The sequence below is a fragment of the Mustelus asterias genome, chromosome 24, assembly GCF_964213995.1.
Source record: "Mustelus asterias chromosome 24, sMusAst1.hap1.1, whole genome shotgun sequence".
NCBI lineage: Eukaryota > Metazoa > Chordata > Chondrichthyes > Carcharhiniformes > Triakidae > Mustelus > Mustelus asterias.
This window is the reverse complement of record NC_135824.1, coordinates 15595732-15618516: the sequence shown is the minus strand read 5'-3', so window position 1 is coordinate 15618516 and position 22785 is coordinate 15595732. Positions and strand designations below refer to the sequence as shown.

The 22785-nt window shown below is 46.6% G+C and overlaps 1 protein-coding gene across 1 annotated transcript in view; it reads right to left on the bottom strand.

Annotated features, from left to right (window-relative positions):
* The window catches only part of LOC144511017 (serine/threonine-protein kinase Nek8-like), a 114686-nt gene extending 95069 nt beyond the window's left edge, over positions 1-19617 (bottom strand). The window contains exons 1-7 of the mRNA XM_078240992.1: positions 19584-19617; positions 16398-16574; positions 9510-9625; positions 6804-6937; positions 3625-3833; positions 2107-2226; positions 325-442 (exon numbers count right to left, since the gene is read on the bottom strand). Of these exons, the coding sequence (XP_078097118.1) occupies positions 325-442; positions 2107-2226; positions 3625-3833; positions 6804-6937; positions 9510-9625; positions 16398-16574; positions 19584-19617 (908 nt within the window). The remainder of the gene's footprint in view (positions 1-324; positions 443-2106; positions 2227-3624; positions 3834-6803; positions 6938-9509; positions 9626-16397; positions 16575-19583) is intronic.
* Positions 19618-22785: the final 3168 nt, after the last annotated feature.

Sequence of the window (22785 nt, the reverse complement as noted above, 5' to 3'; positions counted from 1 at the left end):
GGTTTCCCTTTATCCACCTTGCTTGTTACATCCTCAAAGAACGCTAATAAATTTGTCAAACACAATTTCTTTTTCATAAAACTATGTTGGCCCTGCTTAATTGTATTTTGATTTTCCACATGCCCTGTTACGACTTTCTTCATAAGGATTCCAGCATGTTAGGGTAACCGGCCTCCAGTTTACAGCCTACTGTCTCTCTCCTTTCTTGAGAAGTTTTGATGAAATGATGATTGGAATCGGCAACAACGAGGGAGAAAAGCTATCACAGTCACGGGAGTGTATTTCCGGTTAATCACAATGGAATCAGACACACTTGCAACTTACTGAGGCTCTTTTTGCAACATGTCCATCACGAGGGCTTTAAACTCAGCACTGTAGTGATTAGTGATTGGAGCAAACTGTCCCTTCATGATTTTATTCACGACAGCTGGCAGATTAGTACCTGCGAGAAGAAAAGGTTAGAACGTAAGCTGTGTTGTGCCATTCATTTCCTCAACACCAAGATAAATGACCAGTTAACCAGCTTTTGGTGAGATTGCTAGCCAAGATACTCAAAGAACAACCCATTTCAAGGAGTGCCACAGGACATTTGATGTCAACTTGAACAGGCAAGTCTTGGTTTTAGAGATCGGCCGAAATACAGCAGCGCCAACCGTGCATCACTCCCTCAGTGTCAGGCTAGATTATATGGGGCGGCACGGTGGCACAGTGGTTAGCACTGCTGCCTCACAGTGCCAAAGACTCGGGTTCAATTCCTGGGTCACTATCTGTGTGGAGTTTGCACGTTCTCCCCGTGTCTGCGTGGATTTCCTCCGGGTGCTCCAGTTTCCTCCCACAGTCCAGAAGTCGTGCTGGTAGGTGAATTGGCCATGCTAAATTCTCCCTCAGTGTACCTGAACAGGAGTGTGGCAACTAGGGGGATTTTCACAGTAACTTCATTGCAATGTAAGACTACTTGTAACTAATAAATATACTTTACTTTACGTTAAAGTACATGAACTGGGATCCACAATCTGACCCAGAAGTGGAAATGCTGCCACAAAAATCAAGTTAGTGAGAGAAGAATTTAAACATTAAAACACTGTGCAAAAAGGGAATAACTATTTTAAAAAAAAATCTGGACAATTACACGACATCTACAACAATGAGCAGGGGATGTACAAATGACAAGATGCTTTATCCTCTTATCTACACAATCATGTCAACAAAAAAACTGATTCTGATACTTAGGATCACATCACTGCCGACTCCAATTCAGAGTTGCAAGGAGTTGGAGCCTAGGCATTAGGTGGGATACGCCCAGGACAGGATGCCAGTCCATCACAGGGCACACACACACACGCACACACACAGACACACACAAACTGAGGGGCAATTTAGCACGGCCAATCCACCTAACCTGCCATTTTTGGAGGAAAGATGAGGGAGGAAACTGGAGCACCCGGAGGAAACCGACGCAGACACAGGGAGAATGTGCAAACTCCACACAGTCACTCAAGGCGGAATCAAACCAATCCGAGTCCCTGGAGCTGTGAGGCAGTAGTGCTAACCACTGTGTCACCCCATATTTAAAACCCTGTACCAAAATATGAACAGATTGCATTGTATAAACCTCAGCTATTGCATAATTCATTTTCTCATTTCCTTTGTATGGAGTTACCGGAGTCACCTCCAGTGGCCGAAAGGGGACACTCATGTCATGAGTTTCAATGCAAGGATTGGACAGGAAAGCATCCATATATTAACATATCCAATGTCTTACCATCCCATTCTTTATGGTCTAACTGATTTTCCATTGCTTATGAGAAGATGGTCAAAATATCTCAGGAGTGTGTAAACCGAACATTGACACTTATATAAAAGGACAGAGTGGGGGAGGGATGTGGTGATTATTCGTTTAAGGATCCATCGGCAGAGACCTTGGAACCAATCGAGAGGCAGGTTGGGGGATCACCCTGGTGAACTCGGATTTATGTTCCAGCACCTTCTCGGGAGCTGAGTCCATTGTCTAAGAACGATGTTTTATTTTGCTGGAGGCCATCTAGATGCTTTAACCCAATTTATTTCCGCAAACGCTAATTAGTTGCCATTTTCCACGGCTCTTACCTTCAAAAGTGCGCTGTCGGCATGCCATCTCGTAAAGAATACAACCAAGTGACCAGATGTCCGATTTGTCATTGTAACATTTCCCCTCACAGATCTCTGGGGAGATGTAAAAGGGTGTCCCTATACAACATAAAGTGTCCATTAGATACGCTCATGGAGTCAGTGACATTCAGTTTATCGGGAGGACTCCTCATTCGTGGATGTACGCGAAGAAACAATCTTTTCGGTGCAATGGTTTCTATGTTTTATTTTATTCATTCATGGGACATGGTCATCGCTGGCCGGCCAGCATTTATTGCCCATCCCTAGTTGCCCTTGAGAAAGTGGTGGTGAGCCACCTTCTGAACGCCTCATACAACTACAAACTCTTGCCTGAATTCTTAGCATTTCCCCATACGGCATACCTTTTCTTTCACCTGGACCCCATTACACTGCCAGTGTGTCCCTACTACTATCTGTAACATTACTTATATCTGTGCATACCTGTATCTGTTACGGATGGTTACCCTTCTCTCTAGAGAGCCTGAAGCCCTGTCAGCCTTAGAATCATAGAATCCCTACAGTGCAGAAGGAGGCCATTCATCCCATCGAGTCTGCCCCAACTACAGTCCCACCCAGGCCCTAGCCCTGTAACTCCAAATATTTACGTCAATAATCCCCCTGACACTAAAGGGGCAATTTAGGATAGCCAATCTACCTAACCTGCACCTCTTTGGAGTGTGGGAGGAAACCAGAGCACCTGGAGGAAACCCTCGCAGACATGGGGAGAACGTGCAGACTCCGCACAGACAGTGACCCAAACCGGGAATTGAACCCGGGTCCCTGGCGCTGTGAGGCAGCAGTGCTAACCATTGTGCCATCTTGCCGCCAGATGTCCCCCCACCAAACCCCCAACAAAAGATTATTGGCATTTTGGCAGATTTAAATTATGAATTTCTCTCTGAACGTACCCACATACCCTGCAGCATATTCCTTATGGTAACTCAACATATACCAGCCTTACTGCCATCATAGCTCTATGCCACCTATACTGCCAGTCATCTCTATCTGCAATGTGTTTCCTTCTACTCCTTTCTGCTTATTTATACTCTTATCCAAGACCAAATGCCTATGTTTTACCCATAGGGCAGCATGGTGGCACAGTGGTTAGCACTGCACCTAGGTCATGGGTTTGATTCCTGGCATGGGTCACTGTCTGTGTGAAGTTTGCACGTTCTCCCCATGTCTGCATGGGTTTTCTCCGGGTGCTCCGGTTTCCTCCCACAGTCCAAAGATGTGCGAGTTAGGTAGAATGGCCATGCTAAATTGTCCCTTAGTGTCAGGGGGACTAGCTAGGCTAAATGCATGGGGTTATGGGGATAGAGCCTGGGTGTGGGATTGTGGTCAGTGCAGACTCGATGGGCCGAATGGCCTCCTTCTGCACTGTAGGATTCTATCTATCTATTTCCCAGCATCTGCCCGATAGTTATACTCCTTTACACCTTTCCTTATCCAACTGTTGCTCGAAGCAAAGCTCACCTAATATTGTATGCGCCTCGCTTCCTGCCGTCATCACCTTGGCAACCCCAAAATCACCAAGCTTCACCTCGCCTTCTTTTGTGAGGAAGAGGTTTGCCGTTTTGAGATCTCGGTGCAGCACGTTGTGTTCGTGCAGGTAACAAATTGCTGCCACCATCTGGTGAAAGAGGTTCAGGATTTGCTGCTCTTCCAATTCCCGGTCCTGCAATGTAAACAGCATCAGCTCATGCAGCTGCGTGGCAAGCTCTCTGTTTCAGTGTGGTTGTAATAATTCCTGTTCGTCAGTTAGGTAAATAGCAACTGCAACATTTATTCGCATGTAACTATAATGTGGGTGGCATAGTGACCCACACAGAATGGTTAGCACTGCGGCCTCACTGCTCCAGGGATCCAGGTTCAATTCCCAGCTTGGTCCAGCCTCTACACAGACTTGGTCACAGCCCAGTCTGTGTAGAGTCTGAACATTCATAGAATCCCTACAGTGCAGAAGGAGGCCATTTGGCCCATCAAGTCTGCACCGATCACAATCTCACCAAGGCCCTATTCCCGTAACCCCACATATTTATCCTGCTAATCCCCTGACACTAGGGTCAATTTAGCATGGCCAATCAACCTAACCCGCACATCCTTGGACAATGGGAGAAAAACGGACTGCCCAGGCAAAACCCACGCAGACATGGGGAGAACTTGCAAACTGCACAGACAGTGACCCAAGGCCGGAATTGAACCCGGGCCCCTGGCGCTGTGGATGCAGCAGTACTAACCACTGCACCACCGTGCCACCCTGTGCCTGTGCGTGTTTCTTCCGGGTGCTCCAGTTTCCTCCCACTGGCTAAAGATGTGGAGTGAGATTCTCCCGCCGTGCTCGCTCCAAAAATGCAGAATCCCATCAGAGGTCAATGGACCTTTTGCGTGGTCTGTTCCCCACCTGCTACGATTCCCGTGGCGGGTGGGACGGGAGAATTCCCCTCCTGCAGGTTAGGTGGATTGGCTATGGTAAATTGCCCCATAGTGAACCAAGATGTGTAGGTCAGATGGATTAGCCTGGGTAAGATAATCTGTCAGTGAGCCGGGTGCGGCACGGTTGCACAGTGGTTAGCACTGCTGCCTCACATCTCCAGGACCCAGGTTCAATTCCAGCCTCGGGCCACTGTGTGGAGTTTGCACATTCTCCCCGTGACTGCGTGGGTTTCCTCTGGGTGCTCCAGTTTCGTCCCATAGTCCAAAGATATGCAGGTTAGGTTGATTGGCCGTGCTAAATTAACCCTAGTGTCAGGGCGATTAGCAGGGTAAATATGAGGGGCTATGGGACTAGGGCCTGGGTGGGATTGTGGTCAGTGCAGACTCGATGGGCCAAATGACCTCCTTTTGCACTATAGGGATTCTATGATTCTATGAGTCGGTGCAGAATCAATGGACCGAATGGCCTCTTCCGCACTTTAGGGATTCTATGATTTGATTCTATTCTATATAATACAGAGATTTGCTACCTTGTGGATGTCAGTCAGCTCCAGAGAAGGTTCTGGAACAGAAACCTGAGCTCACTAGGGTGATCTCCCACCGTGCTCCCTGATTGATTCCCCAGGTCATGTGACCCTTACTCTGCAAATGGCTCCTGAAAGGCACAATCACCACAGTGATGAAAACATCCTTGCCCCAAATTAAAGAACACAACACCTTAAAAGCTTGGGTAATCAAGACTTCAGTCTCCTCAGATTGGAGAATATCGCAGGAAGCAGATACTGACCCCTAAATCTCAGAAGTAAAAAAGCCACAGTCACTTTGATTAATTTAATGTTGTTCAGTCCTTGCCACTGAGACTTCACAGATGGCATTTCAGAATGAATTTGTCGGCGAGGGGGCATGGAATAATGGGCTGGGATTTTCAGAAGGCATCAAACTAGGCAGCATACCAAATGCATTGCAATGTCATTCAGAACCTGTTGGGAAATGGACAGGGCTTGGTGCAGGGACAATTTGCTTTGTTCTGCATCCATTAGTTCAAGATGGCACCGGAGCCTGGTGACAACTTGCGAACTGCCCCCAACATACCCTCTAATTCTATCATTTACCCTCGTTCTATGCTTTTAAAGCTCTACTCCAACTCTTATAACTCTCTAACATTGCTCTCATTTAACGGACCGACCTTATATTAAGTTGATCTTTCTCTACACCCTAGCTATGACTGTAACACTACATTCTGCACCCTCTCCTTTCCTTCTCTATGAAAGGTATGCTTTGTCAGCATAGCGCGCAAGAAACAAGACTTTTCACTGTATGTTAATACATGTGACAATAATAAATCGAATCAATCAAAATCAAACCAAATCATCCTTTGCTCTTTACACAATTTAACAGGTAGAGGATGGTTTTGTCCACAAAACCTCCAAAGAGAGAGAGAAGGATTTGTGCTGGATTTGTGAAGGGTGCAAGATGTATATTTTTAAGCTTTATCTGCTCAGAGATCTTGCCTTTGATTAAATCTTTTGTCATGACAACCTATGACATGAGCAAATATCCCAGCTGCTCTCTGAAATAAAGTTCGCCTGGCATTTGAATCTTTGGCTGGAGTTTTCCAACCTCACCCCGTGATGGGGTAGGTGAGCTATTGGAATTTCCGTTAACATCGGTAGGACCAGACAGGTTGGAAAATTCCAGCCTTTAGAGAAAACAACACAGACTGCAACAATATTTCTACACCGTAGAAACAGATTGTATGTATCGCATGATTTTGATTGAACAGAACCCAGAACTAAAGCTGTTGCTTGGGTGGCATGGTGGTTAGCACTGCTGCTTCACAGTGCCAGGGACCCGGGTTCGATTCTTGGGTCACTGTCTGTGTGGAGTTTGCACGTTCTCCCTGTGTCTGCGTGGGTTTCCTCCGGGTGCTCTGGTTTCCTCCCACAGTCGAAAGATGTGCGGGTTAGGTGGATTGGCCATGCTAAATTGCCCCGTGGTGTCAGGGGGACTAGCTACGGTAAATGGGGTTATGGGGATAGGAGCTGGGTGGGATTGTGGTCAGTGCAGATTCGATGGGCTCAATGGCCTCTTTCTGTACTGTAGGATTTTATGATTCTAAGGCTCCTTCTTATTGACAAAAGCCTCCTTAAACAATTGGAAGTATCTCCCCAGCCCCGTAGCCCTCTCCCCGTCACCACTCAAGTATACCCATGTAAAATACCTGCTGTGCCAGGTACTGCGCCAATGTTCCTCCATCTGCGTACTCCATCTCAATCATTAGCACTCCATCCTCCTCAAAGCTGTCATAGTAATTGATTATGTTGGGGTGGTCCAACATTGAGAGCACCTTCACCTACAGCAGAGCAGAGGCAAAGAATAACGCAGTGTGAGAGGAACTCTACACACTGACTCACACAGAGGGGCAGGGATTGCACACATTCATCCACAGGGAGCCACAGGATCAGGAGTACTGCACAGTTTCCCACAAGGTCAATGGCTGTACGCATACACCCACACTAAACTACAGGTTCAAATAAATATTAACACAATGAGTTTTACCAGCCTTGCAGTGGCAGGCTTGGGGACTGGGAAGTATAGGGAGTGTTATGATCCCAGTTGATGTTACTACTGGACGGGAAGATCTCAGAACGTAACTCTGGCTCAAAAGACTGTAACCTTTACTTTTTTCAGAAAATGTGGATGAACAGAGTAACAACACTGCCAATTTAGCATTTAACAGCAGACAAAAATATATTTTAAACATGAAAATGGAATACAATACTCCTTCCCTCCCATTTGTCTTCACAAATGTATGCAGATTTTAAGGATAACACAGATTACAAAATATATCATGTGCTATGATGTTCTCAGTAAATTCAAGGCAGAGGAATACTGAAAGGAGAGTTGGAAATCCTGGAAGTGGATTCTTGCTGAAAACAGCTGAGGAAAGCCTTGCTTGGAAGCAGAATCTAAGGTGGGTCCCTGTGAACCAACAGGCCAACTATGGTCAGACACATCCCACTCTGAATTCAACTGGCAGATTCAGCCTGATCGAGCTTCTGTGGATCTTTTCTCAAATCCCCCCAGATGATTATCACACGAGTGCTTCCAAACTCTACTCTGGAAAAGCCCCCCCTTAGAATTTTCTGCCGAGGCTTCAGAACTCTGATTGACCCAGCAGTATCAGTATCAATAAGGGCAGCAGGACAACCTCAGGAAGATTGCATCACCAGACACTCTGTTGCTAAGTATGGGCTCAGATTCCCATTCAGACCCAAAGTCAGGGCCTCAAAGCTGTGAGAAAATCTAGTCCAAAATGTTCTTCCATGTTCGCCGTGGTCAGTTGGTAACACTCTCACATCTGAGTCACGGGGGTTGTGGCTTTAAGTTCCACTCAAGAATCATGGAATTATACAGAGCAGAAGGAGGCCATTCGGCCCATCGTGTCTGCACTGATCACAATCCCACCCAGGCCCTATCCCCATAACCCCATGCATTTACCCTACTAGTCCCCCTGAGATGAAGGGGCAATTTAGCATGGCCAATCCACCCAACCCGCACATCTTCTGGACTATGTGAGGAAACCGGAATACCTGGAGGAAACCCAAACATGGGGAGAACGTGCAAACTCCAGACAGACTAGTGACCCAAACCATCAAACCCGGGTCCCTGGTGCTATGTGCCACCGTGCTGCTTACGAACACAAAATTCAAAAACTGGCTCCCTCATGCTGTACTGAGCGAATGCTGCACGACTGGAGGTACCGTCGAGAGATGTTAAACTGAGGCCCTAACTGCCCTCTCACATGGACATAAGAGATCGTATGGCACCATTTCGAAGAAGAGCAGGGAGGTTCTCCTTGTTTCCTGGCCAATATTATGCCTCAATCAACATCACATTGACAGATTGTCTGATCATTATCACGTTGCTGTATGTGGGGACTTGCTGTGTGCAAATTGACAGCTTCCTGCATTACAACCTTGCACCCCCGTGTCTGCGTGGGTTTCCTCTGGGTGCTCCGGTTTCCTCCCACAGTGCAAAGATGCACAGGTTAGGTGGATGGGCCATGCTAAATTGCCCCTTAGTGTCCCAAAATGTGTAGGTTAGAGGGATTAGCAGGGTAACTGTGTGGGGTTATGGTGATAGGGTGGGGGGTGGACCTGGGTAAGATACTCAGTCAGAGAGTTGGTGCAGACACGATGGGCCGAATGGCCTCCTTCTGCACTGTAGGGATTCTATTCTATGATTCTAAAGTTGGATTCAATGATACAACAGTTATCACAATTACAATTTCAATCATACTTCATTGGCTGTAAAGCGCTTTGGGACACCTAATGGACGTGAAAGGTGCTATGTAAATGCAAGCCTTTAATTTATTAACAGCATGAAGAGCTTTTCGTGTGAGGAATGGTTGAGGACTCTGCGTCTGTATTCGTTGGAGTTTAGAAGGATGAGGGGGGATCTTATTGAAACTTACAGGATACTGCGAGGCCTGGATTGAGTGGATGTGGAGAGGATGTTTCTACTCGTAGGAAAAACTATTACCAGAGGGCATAACCTCAGGCTAAAGGGACGATCCTTTAAAAGATGAGGAGGAATTTAAGAGATGAGGAGGAATTTCCTCAGCCAGAGAGTGGTGAATCTGTGGAACTCTTTGCCGCAGAAGGCTGTGGAGGCCAGGTCATTGAGTGTCTTTAAGACAGAGATAGATAGGTTCTTGATTAATAAGGGGATCAGGGGTTATGGGAAAAGGCAGGAGAATGGGAATGAGAAAAATATCAGCCATGGTTGAATGGTGGAGCAGACTCAATGGACCGAGTGGCCTAATTCTGCTCCTATGTCTTATGGTCTTATGCCCATTACCTCAGTGACTCTATAGCTTCATATGGCAAAGCCAGTCAAATACACCAGAGTAAAATACAAACCTCATTCATTGCTCGCTGTCTCTCGATGTGGTTCAATTCATGCATATTAATTTCTTTCAATATGACCAGGGAATCGTCATCTTTCTTCCGATAGAGAACTGCCGTCCCATAGGCTCCTGCCAGGAAAAGAACACAGGTCTCCGATCAAATATCTGCTCCCTGTCACAGAAAACTCAACCTTCACACAAGTCACATCACATTTATTTCCACTTACCCATTTCAGTAATGTTGGTGAGATTGGCACAAGGGAAAAATCACAAACATGCACCCCTCACTGGCATGAGTATGAATCATCCATCAGCCCCCATCAAATGGTTCACCAAACCAAAAAAACCCAACCCTGTTATGGAGATTAAACAGATATGAAAAGCGCTGTATAAATGCTGGGGCGGCACAGTGTCACAGTGGTTAGCACTGCTACCTCACAGTGCCAGAGACCCAGGTTCAATTCCCAGCTTGGGCCACTGTCTGTGCGGAGTCTGCACGTTCTCCCAGTGACTGCGTGGATTTCCTCCGGGTGCTCTGGTTTCCTCCCACAGTCCAAAAGGTGTGCTGGTTAGGTGCATTGGTCATGCTAAATCCTCCCTCAGTGTACCCGTACAGGCGCCAGAGTGTGGCAACTAGGGGATTTTCACAGTAACTTCATTGGAGTTTTAATAAAACTGTGACTAATAAACAAACTTTAACTTTTAGAACATTTCATCTGAAGACAAGATGTGGTTTGTTCTTGACAAGGTGCAGTGGAGTTTTACCAGAATGGTTCCAGGGTTGAGAGTTTAGTTACAAGTGAAGCTGGAATCGTTCTCCTTGGAGCAAAGGAGATTGACGGGAGATTTGATAGAGGTGCAGAAGATTGATGAGTTCACATATGGTAGAGAAAGAAAAGCTGTTCCAATTAGTTAGAACATAAAAATGATACAGCATGGAAGGGGGCCATTCAGCCCACCCTGCACATGTCGACCCAAAGACATCCAGGTGCTCTTTCTGATCCCATCTTTGATTTGATTTGATTTATTATTGTCACATGTATTAGTATACAGTGAAAAGTATTGTTTCTTGTGCACTATGCAGACAAAGCATATCATTCATGGAGAAGGAACGGAGAGGGTGCAAAATGCAGTGTTCCAGCCTTGGCTAGGGTGCAGAGAAAGATCAGCTTAACATGAGGTAGGTCCTGTCGATGATGGTACAAAGACTCTTGAGAGGTTTTGTAACGCAGTGGGTAGTGTCCCTGCTTCTGAGCCAGAAGCTTTGGGTTAGAATCCCACCTGAGGACTTCATGGCCAAGGAAGGTCTGTTCATAACATAGCCAACATGTTGAGTATCAAACTGATAAATCCTACCAACACAGGTGAGAGGTGAGGGATACAAAAGGGTCCAGAGGGGGGACTTTTTCACACAGAGAATGCTAAGTGTCTGGAATGAGCTGCAGAGCTATCATAGAATCATAGAAACCCTATGGTGCAGAAAGAGGCTATTCGGCCCATCGAGTCTGCACCAACAACAATCCCACTCTAAGTAGTAGTAGAGGCGGGTACAATTTTGTCTTTTAAAAAGCATTTAGACAGTTATATGGGTAAGATGGGTATAGAGGGATATTAGCCAAACGTGGGCAATTGGGACTAGCTTAGTGGTTACAAAAGGATGGCATGGACAAGTTGGGCTGAAGGGCCTGTTTCCATGTTGTAAACCTCTATGACTATATGACGCCATTGGCACTCGGTAAGAGTGGGAGAGACTCCTGGTCAGCCACGCCTGATGTGGAGTGGCGTCCCTCAAGCTATAAGCCTTTGGCGAAGACTAGTGACTGGTTGCAGGTAAAAACTAGACATGGAAACAGATGAATGTTTGCCTTGTGCACCAACAGGTACGGGAAGAGAAACAGTGGTAACAGAAGGACTCTGGGACACAGATTAAATACTTGGAGCGAGCGATGAAAGGGGATGCAAAGAAGAACTTATTATGTAGTGACGCATTGTCCATTAGGGTGGTGGAAGGGGGGATGGTGAATGATTTCAAAAGGAAATTTGTTGGACACTTGAGGGAAATAAACTTGCAGAACTCTGGGAATGGATTGGGGGAATGGGATGATCGGATTTCTCTACAGAGAGCTGGCATTAATCTCAGGAACAGTAACAGAAAGTGCTGGAAAATCTCAGTAGAACATCCAGACTTGAGACGTTGGCTCTATTCTCTCTCCACAGATCCTGTCAGATCTGATTAGATTTTCCAGCATTTTCTGCTTCTGTTCCAGCATCTGCAGTATTTTGCTTTTACCTGGTATTTACCTGATTGGCTGAATACGAACATGTGTACTCAGAGCTGGAGTAGGCCATTCAGCCCATCCAGCCTGCTTTCCCATTCAGTACAATCATGGTTGATCTAACTGTGGCCTCAACTGTAAGTTTCAGGGCAATCCTCCATATTTTAAAAGGACTCAGGAGAAACCTGACAGTTTAAAAGTGATGTGGAGATGCCGGCGTTGGACTGGGGTAAACACAGTAAGAAGTTTAACAACACCAGGTTAAAGTCCAACAGGTTTATTTGGTAGCAAAAGCCACACAAGCTTTCGGAGCCTTAAGCCCCTTCTTCAGGTGAGTGGGAATTCTGTTCATAAACAGGGCATATAAAGACACAAACTCAATTTACATGAATAATGGTAGGAATGCGAATACTTACAACTAATCAAGTCTTTAAGATACAAACAACGTGAGTGGAGAGAGCATCAAGACAGGCTAAAAAGATGTGTATTGTCTCCAGACAGAACAGCCAGTGAAACTCTGCAGGTCCAGGCAAGCTGGTTACAAATAGTGTGACACGAACCCAATATCCTGGTTGAGGCCGTCCTCATGTGTGCGGAACTTGGCTATCAGTTTCTGCTCAGCGACTCTGCGCCGTTGTGTGTCGTGAAGGCCGCCTTGGAGAAAGCTTACCCGAATATCAGAGGCCGAATGCTCGTGACCGCTGAAGTGCTCCCCAACAGGAAGAGAACATTCTTGCCTGTCTTGATGCTCTCTCCACTCACGTTGTTTGTATCTTAAAGACTTGATTAGCTGTAAGTATTCGCATTCCAACCATTGTTCATGTAAATTGAATCTGTGTCTTTATATGCCCTGTTTGTGAACAGAATTCCCACTCACCTGAAGAAGGGGCTTGGAGCTCCGAAAGCTTGCGTGGCTTTTGCAACCAAATAAACCTGCTGGACTTTAACCTGGTGTTGTTAAACTTCTTACTGAGTTTAAAAGTGGCCAGCTCTGGCTGCTGGCTGATAAAAACCTCCCAGAAGGCTCGGCAAGACAAACATAACCTACCTGTGGACTGTGCTAAGAAAAAGGTGTGAGCCCCCTGAATATGCAAATGGCCAGAAAGACAGACACACCAGTGTCTAATCATCAGAAGGACAAAGGGAGATGGAGGCCAGCAGACGAACAGTAAACAGACCAACAGGGAGACAATGGCCACGGAAATCGGCCCATCCACAAAAGACAAGAAGACCCATCCCACTAATGGGATACCGTTCAGGAAGCTCCGGAGGAGCATGAAGAAGACATTAAAATAATGACCCACGGGGGTCAAGGCAGTTCCAGCCTTTTGTGTTTGGATTTGACTCAATTAAACTGAGACTGCCGGTGATCGGAAGCCCATTGTCCTTGAAAATCACCTACGGGGGCAGGGAAGTTGGTTGTTAAATTAGGCTGAAGTTAAGATCAGAGGGAGGCAGACAAGAAAGACCGAGCTCTCTTCCAGAATCGCAAGCTGATGTGCAGAGGTGAAGACCAACAGCAGCCCAGTTTCGACCCTGCACTAAGACATTCGAGCCCACCGCAAAGGAACCCCTTTTAGAATTGTGAGTATCCCAGCCAACCTTGTGAAGCTCCCGAGGATAGGCTAGAGGTTGAGGCAAGGGGAGGGGTGATGTATTGTAATTTTAAAGTTCAGTAATCTTGTTTTGAACTGTGTAAAGTAAGATTTTACGTTGTACCCGTTAGCATTTCTCCCATAGTGATAGTATAAAGTATAAGTTTTATTCATGTGTGGTGGGGTATTGGAAAGATTGATTCCATTGTTAAATAAATCACAGTAAGTTTTGAAACTCGTTTGGAGTCCGTCTTGCCTCTTGTTCTCTCATCAGCGCACTCTGACGAGGTCACAGTTTTCAATATCCCTTACCATAAATCCGGAGTCTGGAACCGAGGGTGATCTGAGCGATTCGAACCCGCTCACTCAAGGGAGACTGCTGGTCAGGAGATAAAAAGGACAGGGTCTCTCTGTTCTCTCTCTCGGAGACCTACTCGAGTGGAGTGGGTGCAGGGTGACTGTTGTCCCACCGACAAGGGAGAGAATCACTCAGGCCTTGGTGGTGGTTTTGGGATGGCTGTGTGATAGAAGTATCAGGTTACCGGTCAGGTATAAACGGTGAGCCTGGTTCAGCGCTCTCTCCTGCGGAGTTGCCCCAGTGAAGCATTCCCCGGCCTTTGAAATTTCAAGGCCTGTAAGAGAGAGACACTCACAGCTATCGGCAGACCCCCCAAATACCGGCCTGTAAGTGGAGTAAAGAGAAAGATCCCGCTACACAACACCACATTTCGCTTACTCCTATATAAACTTTGAATTTCTTGTTAGTCAAGAATCCATCTCCTCTGTCTTAACATTATTCATTGATCCTGTCTCCACTGTTCTCTGGGAAAGAGACTTTAATCTTTAATCTACATGTAGATTGGGCAAACCAAATTAGCAACAACACTGTGGCGGGTGAATTCCTCAAACGTGTACGAGATGGTTTTTTTAGACCAGTATGTCGAGAAATCAATTAGGGAACATGCTATCCTTGATTTGGTATTATGCAATGAAAAGGGGTTAATCTTGTTGTCCTAAAGGGGTCCTTTAGGGAACAGTGATCATAACATGATAGAATTCTTCATTTGGTCGAAAAGTGAAGAAGTCCAATCTGAAATTAGGTCCTAAATCTAAACAAAGGAAACTACAAAGGTATGCAATGCAAGTTGGCTAAAATAGATTGGATAACTTAAAGTTTATTTATTCGGCACAAGTCGGCTTACATTAACACTGCAGTGAAGTTACTGTGAAATTCCACTAGTCGCCACAATCCGGCGCCTGTTCGGGTCAATGCACCTAAACAGCATGTCTTTCAGACTGTGGGAGGAAACCGGAGCACCCGGAGGGAACCCACGCAGACAACGTGCAAACTCTGCACAGGCAGTGACCCAAGCCGGGAATCGAACCCGGGTCCCTGGCGCTGTAAAGCAGCAGTGCTAACCACTGTGCTACCATGCCGCCTTCGTTAAGAGGCAAGATGATGAATAGGCAATGGCTAATATTTAAGGAACATATGTATGTACAGCAACAGTTACACATTCCTTTCTGGCACAAAAATACAACAAGCGGCATAACCAGGGCTAACAAAAGAAATGAAGGATCGTATTAAATCCAAAGCAAATCATAAAAAGTTGCTCGAAAAAGGAGCAAGCCTGAGGATTGGGAGCAGTTCAGAATTCAACAAAGGAGGACAAAGATTAAGAGGAAAGAAATAGAGTATAAGAGCAAACTTACAAGTAACTTAAAAGCAGACTGTAAAAGCTTCTACAAATATATAAAAAGGAAAGAATTAGTGAAGACAAATGTAGGTCCCTTACAGTCTGAAAGAGGAGAATTTATAATGGAGAACAAGGAAACGGCAGAGTCATAAAACAACTACTTTTGTTATGCAGAAGACACAAATAACTTCTCAGAAATGTTAAGGAATCAAGGATCTAGTCAGAAGGAGGAATTGAAGCAAATTAGTATTATTAAACAAGTAGTGCTGGAAAGATTAACGGGATTGAAAGCTGACCTATCCCTGACTACATTCCAGGGTACGAAAGGAGGTGGCCATGGAAGGGTTCGTTGTCATTTAAATTGTTATAGTTTGGGAAGTGTCGATGTACTAAGGGACCTGGGTGTCCTAGCACACCAGTCACTGAAAGCGCGCATGCAGGTAGAGCAAGCAGTTCAAAGGCAAATGGTATGTTGGCCTTCATTGCAAGGGGACTTGAGTACAGGAGCAAGGATGTGTTACTGCAGCTGTACAGGGCCTTGGTGAGACCACACCTGTACTGTGTGCAGCTTGGTTACCTAAGAAAGGATATACCTTCTATAGAGAGAGTGCAATGAAGGTTCACCAGGCTGATTCCTGGGATGGAAGGATATGTCATATGAGGAGAGATTGGGTCAATTAGGCCTGTATTCACTAGAATTTTGAACAATGAGAGGGGATCTAATTGAAACGTATAAAATTTTGACATGGCTGAACAGACTGGAAGCAGGGATGTTGCTTCCTCTGGCTGGGGCCCTACCATAACCTTCTTAATAATAGATTCCAGCAATTACCCTATTAAAACTAGCCTGTAGTTTTCTCCTTCCAGTCTCCCTCCTTTCTTGAATAAAGGAGTCACATTCACCTTTCGCCAATCTGATGGGGCTTTCCCAGCACCTAGGGAATTTTGGAAAATTAATCCCTAAGGTCTCCTTTGGCACCTTAGTTGACTTTTTATGACTCTATCATTAAACACGTAGCTGGTGATGAAGCTCAAATCTGTGACTGAAAATCCAATGTCATCAATTAGGTTGATTGACCCTAGTGTCAGGGGATTAGCAAGGTAAATATGTGGGGTTGTGGGAATAGGGCCCAGGTGAGACTGTGGTCAGTGCAGACTCGATGGGCCGAATGGCCTCCTTCTGCACTGTAGTGATTCTATGATTCCAACCTCAGGCATCTTTTTATTGAAGATAAGGTTTATACCAAGTTGTAAAAATGGCAGGCGCTGAATGTCACTATTTCCTGGTCTGTTGTGTTCCCTCCAGCATTGCCTTCACGCTCCCTGACCTCACCTTTTCCTACTATGTGTATCTTTTCAAACTCTGCCAATGTTTGCGGGAGCGGGCGCTTCAGTTTGTCACTCTCACAGTAAAGATCTAAGACGTGCATCTTTACCCCATCCAGCACCTGATTTGGACCAGCCTGGAGCTCACTGCCCAATAGGTTTCTTGCCATGGTAACAGCAACACCTGCAAAAGGAAACTGGGTCAGGCTTGTTGTGCATGCAAACAGTTAGTAACATGGAGTGGAAGAACCCACCTTACACACACAAAGCAAATAGGATTTGAATATAAAAGTAAGGATGTTATGCTTTAATTATGCAGGGAATTGGTGAGACCATGGTTGGAATTTTACTGTCCCGCCTGCCACGGGAATCAGAGCATGGAAAGGTCCATTGGCCTTAGGCGGGATTTTATGTTCTTGGGACGAGCAAGGCCATAAAATCCCACCCAACATCACAAATATAATATACAATTTTGGACTCCTTATTTAAGGAATGATCATAGAATCATAGAGACCCTACAGTGCAGAAGGAGGCCATTTGGCCCATCGAGTCTGCACCAACAACAATCCTACCCAGACCCAATCCCTGTAACCCATTTACTTACTAATCCCTCTAACCTACGCATCCTGGAACACTCAGGGGCAATTTAGCATGGCCAATCAACCTAACCCACACATCTTTCGACTGCGGGGGGAAACCGGAGCACCCGGAGGAAACCCATGCAGACACAGGGAGAATGTGCAAACTCCACACAGACAGTGACCCAAGCTGGGAATCGAACCCAGGTCGCTGGAGCTGTGAAGCAGCAGTGCTAACCACTGTACCACGCTAATGTAGATGTGCTGACGGTGATTCAGAGGAGATTTAATATATTAATACCTGGAATGAATGGGTTGGCTTATGAGGAAAGGTTGGACAGGCTGAGCTTGTTTCCAGTGGAGTTTAGAAGAGTGAGGGGGTGACTTGATCGAAGTATATAAGATCCTGAATGGTCTTGACAAGGTGGACATGATGTTTCCTCTTGTGGGTGAGTCCAGAACTCGAGGGCACTGTTTTAAAATTAGCGGTCGCCCTTTTGGAGATGAGGTGAACTTTTCTCTCTCAGAGGGTTGTGCGACTTTGAAACTCTCTGCCTCAGAAGGGGGTGGAGGCGGGGTCATTGAATATTTTGAAGGCGGAGGTAAACAGATTCTTGTTAGGCAAGGGAATCAAAGGTTAATGGGAATAAATGGAAATGTGAAACTTAAAACAGAAAGCAATCAGCCACAATCTTATTGAACAGCGGAGAAGCCTTGAGGGGCCGAATGGACTACTTCTGCTCCTATTTTGTATGTTCTTATATAAACAGCTGAACAACAGCTCATCTCTATTAATGAAGATGGTGGTGATGCAAGTGTCCAATCCAAACAAACAGAATTGTCAAATTCCTACCTTAGAGAAGCTTTGGGATAATACCAAGTGGGCTCTTTTTGGCATCTGCTGTGACTGTTCCCATCCACTATCATTATTTGCTGTCTCAAGACTGCACCATATTCCACCCAGAGCCTGCTTCCTCTGCCTCTTAATGCAGTTTCCATCACCAGCCATCTCTACAGTTCATTCTGGAGGGAAAGAACGTGCTATCTGTTCCAATTCCACTTCATCCAGCCAAGGGGAGCTGTGCGAGTGATGGGGGGAGAGGAAGACCTCTGTTATGAATGAAAATGAAAAGTCTCCAGAGGCTGCTCACTCGAGAGAGAGCTGACTGGTGACGATTAGAACCTGAGGATCACCACACCTCAGGCAAGGGGCAAGGTTGAGATGGCAGGACCTTAGCTGGGACAGGAATTGAACCCACACTTTTGGCATCGATCATTCTGCATCACGGACCAGCCATCCAGCCAACTAAGCTAAGCGACACTTGCCCGCTCACATCTGCTTCTTCAGAGTAATCACTGAACTAAGCAAACTATGGCCCTAAATCTCTAATTACAGCAGCATGGAGCCAACAATGAAACTGTAAGTGCCCTACAGGCTTGTAATTAAGGCCCAGTGTCACATTAACATGATAACATAATTAATTAGTAAGTCAAACCCATTAGCACTTTGCATCCTAGTGATTAGTGAACAGATCTGGATCTCAGAAGTATATCTACTGTGAGCTCAATTAAAAAATAAATTATTTTCAAAACATGGACACAAGAGCAGTGTCTGGATTTCTCTCGTGAACATCCACTTTATCGGAAATGAGCCTTGAATACTAATTTGTTTTATTCCTTCTTCGGTTGTTTGCTGTGCCTTAGAGTGGAATTTTCCAATGCTTTGGCAAAATGTCAACTCGGATGGGAAAAGCTGAGTGTAGCCTGCCAATGGATTTTCCCGCCCCCATATTTTTAGGCACTTTCTCATGGGATTCACGCCACTTCCATGGTGGATGGAATCTGATTCACCCGTCCCACCACCAGCTGAGTGCTTCAATCAATGGGGCGCTCCATTTAAACGCCTCCTCAGCACTTGCTCCAAGTCCACCAAGCAGAATGGCCGCATGGACGTCTGCTCCAAGGTTTGCGGAGGGAGCCCTGACCCGAATGCTGGATGCCCGTGGAGGGCAGGCGCCACATCCTGTACCCGCACATGGAGTGGAAGACCCTCAGAGCTAGGTCACCAACCCCACATGGCAGGCTGTGGCAGCACTGGTAAGCGCCAGCGCCCTGCACAAAAGGACAAGCATCTCGTGCAAGAAGAGGATGAATGACCTCCACTTTCCAGCCAGGGTAAGTCACTCTTCTCATCTGTCACCCACTCACCCACTCATCAGGGAACTCACTCACTGCCACCTCAAGGCCGCCACCACTCACCCTCCCAAATGCTTCCTCATCTCCCATGTGGCTTCTCTCCTCATCACATCGCGGCTCCTATCCATCAACCACACACGCCAGGAGTCCTTACCACTGACCTGGCTTGTGGCCTGCTTACACTCTCCCTATCTGTTCTCTTGCGAGACAAACTGGCTCACAATTACAAAGAGGGAGCACAGACGGGCGGAGCAACGGCCGAGATAAAAATCCTATTGCCTTTTGAGGGAGAGCTTCTAACTAGCTAGGGCGGAAGGGGGACCACTCCTGTGCTGAGGGCACAGACCTCTTTGGCACAGAACTATTCACCAAAAGAAAATGAGGACCCACAACACCATCGTCCATCTCGCCAACCTCACCTGAGTTCTGTCTCTTGCCATGCACAAATGCCATCTCCCTTGTCTTACAGGCACACCAAGGGAGCACCCAGTGCCTCCTCCAGCCAAGTACTAGAGATTACCACAGAGAGCAGCTCTGATGAATTCGCCAACGTGCAGACAGTAGAGGCATCACAGACATGAACTGGTGAGCACCTCAATTCTGATGATCCACAGCAGCCGGAGGCAGGGACACCCCAGGAATCTGGCAGTCGGAGGACAGCTGAAGGCTCTGATGAGACCCAGTCAGATGACGTCCCTCTGGATTCAGACATCCCGCAGTTGCTGGAGCTACAAAGGCAGAGTAGGAAACAGCAGGAAGGGATGTCCGCATCACTCTTCAGATTGCAAGACCGACTGGAGGAGTCCCAGTGCCTTCTGTCTGAGAAGATGATGCCGACACTCTGAGGCAGCAAGGGTGGCGGTCTCAGTGGAAACCTTGGTGCAGGATGTTCACTCCATGTTGCAGACACTTGTGGGCCTTTGTCCCTTGTCAGGGATCTTGTATTTCTGCTTGGCCTCCCATCAAATGCTGACAGCAACCCTCAGCATTCGCTGAGTGGGGAGTTCAGCGCACAAAGGAATTGTGTAAAGGGATTGGTAATCAGCAGCACTAACACACATCAGTGCTGACTTTGTGGGCATAACTGGCTTGTTTGTCAAAGCAATGTTAATTGACCAGTGGGTCAGTAATCTGGCAAGCCTTACGTGTCCAGTGAGCATAGTGGGGACTGGGGTGCCTTATCCATCCCCTTAATCACATGTTGGTTTAATGTTTAATTTGTGACTTACTTTTCATTTTAGGCAGCATTCCTCAAAGGGGCTGCCCCGTAATTTGTCCCTCAGTTTACTTGATTTAGTTAGATTGGTTATTTGATTTCTTAGGAGTAATCTGACAGGTTTAATGATCTCATGGCTCCATATTGCAGCTGAGATGCTCAGTCATTAACTCACTGGCAACTCCTCGCCCCACCAAAGTTGTGGATCCCACAGGCCTCAACTGCTGGACGCCCACTCGCCCAGTCCAGCTGTCCAGGCTTCCTGGCCCAATGTCAGGGCCCTTCGAGGAAGGCAGAGGCCCTTCAGCTCACGATTTCAGACTCAGGTGGGTGAGCTTCCAAAGTGACCTCTTTCTGCTCTTGTTGCTGGGTCCATTCCCCCCTTCTCGGAGACAGGCCACTGTCCACAGCCCCGCCACTCAGCCCCCACCCCCTCTGATTAACTTTGCCCTCCCCCCAGCCTGTTCAGTCCTTGCGTCCAAGTACGCAGCAGACCTCTGAGGACAACCAAGCACCCCTCCCCCTCTCCCCCGGTTCCTGTGCATTCCACGCCCCCCCAACAACCCTGGAGCACCCCCCACCTTCCCCCCCCTACCCCCCCGCCAACTACACACCATCCTCCAAGCCTGCGGTCCCCTCCTGAAACTGTGACAACATCTCCCAGTACGAGCCCTGTAAGCTGGCTCTCCCAGAGCTGTCCAGTGCCCTCTGTGCCCTCAGACCACCTGGTGGCCACTGGCGACCTGCGCGCTCACCTCTGAACTCCCCTTCGTAAGTGAGGTCGCCAAGTTTAAGATTTTAAAGAGCTGTTGTAAAACCACGCCGGCGTGACATCACAACTTTTAAATGTGGGGGGGAGGGTACAGCGGGGATGGCTGCTAAAGAGATTCAAATCCATGCTGATGAGGTTCCTAACCTCCCCCTGGGTGGGAACTGCATTACATCCCTCGCGGGGACAGGGACGATTGTTACGGCAAATCATGCCTTTGGAAATCCCATTTTGGCTCCTGAGATATTTCTGCCAACAGCAAAACCCCGACCTTAGAATCGAAAATACACTTCATTAAAGGAACCTGACATTGTTCTTAATAAGGCATTATCAAAGAACATTGGGATTTGTATAAATGAGCCACTCTGTGTCCAGTATCTTGCTCAAACAATTGCATCTTTAACATCTTCAGAGAATCATAGAATCCCTACTGTGCAGAAGGAGGCCATTAGGCCCATCAAGCCTGCACCAACAACAATCCCACCCAGGTCCATGTATTTACTCTGCTAATCCTCCTGACACCAAAGGGCAATTTAACATGGCCAATCAACCTAACCCACACATCTTTGGACGGTGGGAGGAAACCCACGCAGACACAAGGAGAATGTGCAAACTCCACGCAGACAGTCACCTGAGGCTGAAATTGAACCCAGGTCCCTGACGCTGTGAGACAGCAGTGCTAACCACTGTGCCAAGTTCTCGTTGTTATGTTCCCCCTCGGTATTCCTGCCCTATATAGAATCCCTACAGAGCAGAAGGAGGCCAGTCGGCCCATCAAGTCTGCATCGAGAACAATCCCACCCAGACCCTATCCTCGTGACCCCACGTACTTACCCTGCTAATCCCCCTGACACTAAGGGGCAATTGAGCATGGCCAACCAACCTAATCCACACATCTTTGGGAGAAAATTGGAGCACCCGGAGGAAACCCATGCAGACACGGGGAGAACGTGCAAACTCCACACAGTCACCCAAGGCCAGAATTGAACCCGGGTCCCTGGCGCATTTTCTATGCAAAAGTTTATGCAATTACAGACCAGACCTCTTAATATAAAAGGAAAATGTTTTACCCCAGTGACTATAGAAAGTGTAATTCCAGGAATATATGCATCTTGTAATGGCATATATCCACATGCATATATTTACGACATACCATAATACTTACAGTATAAATCTAAATGATTTATTTAATTATGTAAATAATATTCACCTAGTGCTAACCGGATGAGCCATGGAATGGATACATGATTCAAGAGCACAATATGACACACAATACCTTTCAATGACCTCAGCACTCCACTAACCATAACCAGCATCTTGTCATGATGCTCATCCACTGCACAGAACATTGTGCACACTCCCAGCACCTGAGTCAGACCACCTGCTCTGAAGTAAACAGACATTATTCTAAAGGTACATATACTTCCTTTTCTGCCAAAGATTAAGATGTCCGAATGCCAAGAAGTTATTTTCTCCCAATTGCATACACGTACCCAAGCAGGTTGACCCAGGCAATTCCTACTTTAACACCATTGCACGGCCAGTGCTGTTCGGACAGATATTAATCTGGTACACCTCGTTAAGACTCAGAAGCAGCCACATTCTGAAGTGGCTCCAGGGAGGTCTAATTTGCAAG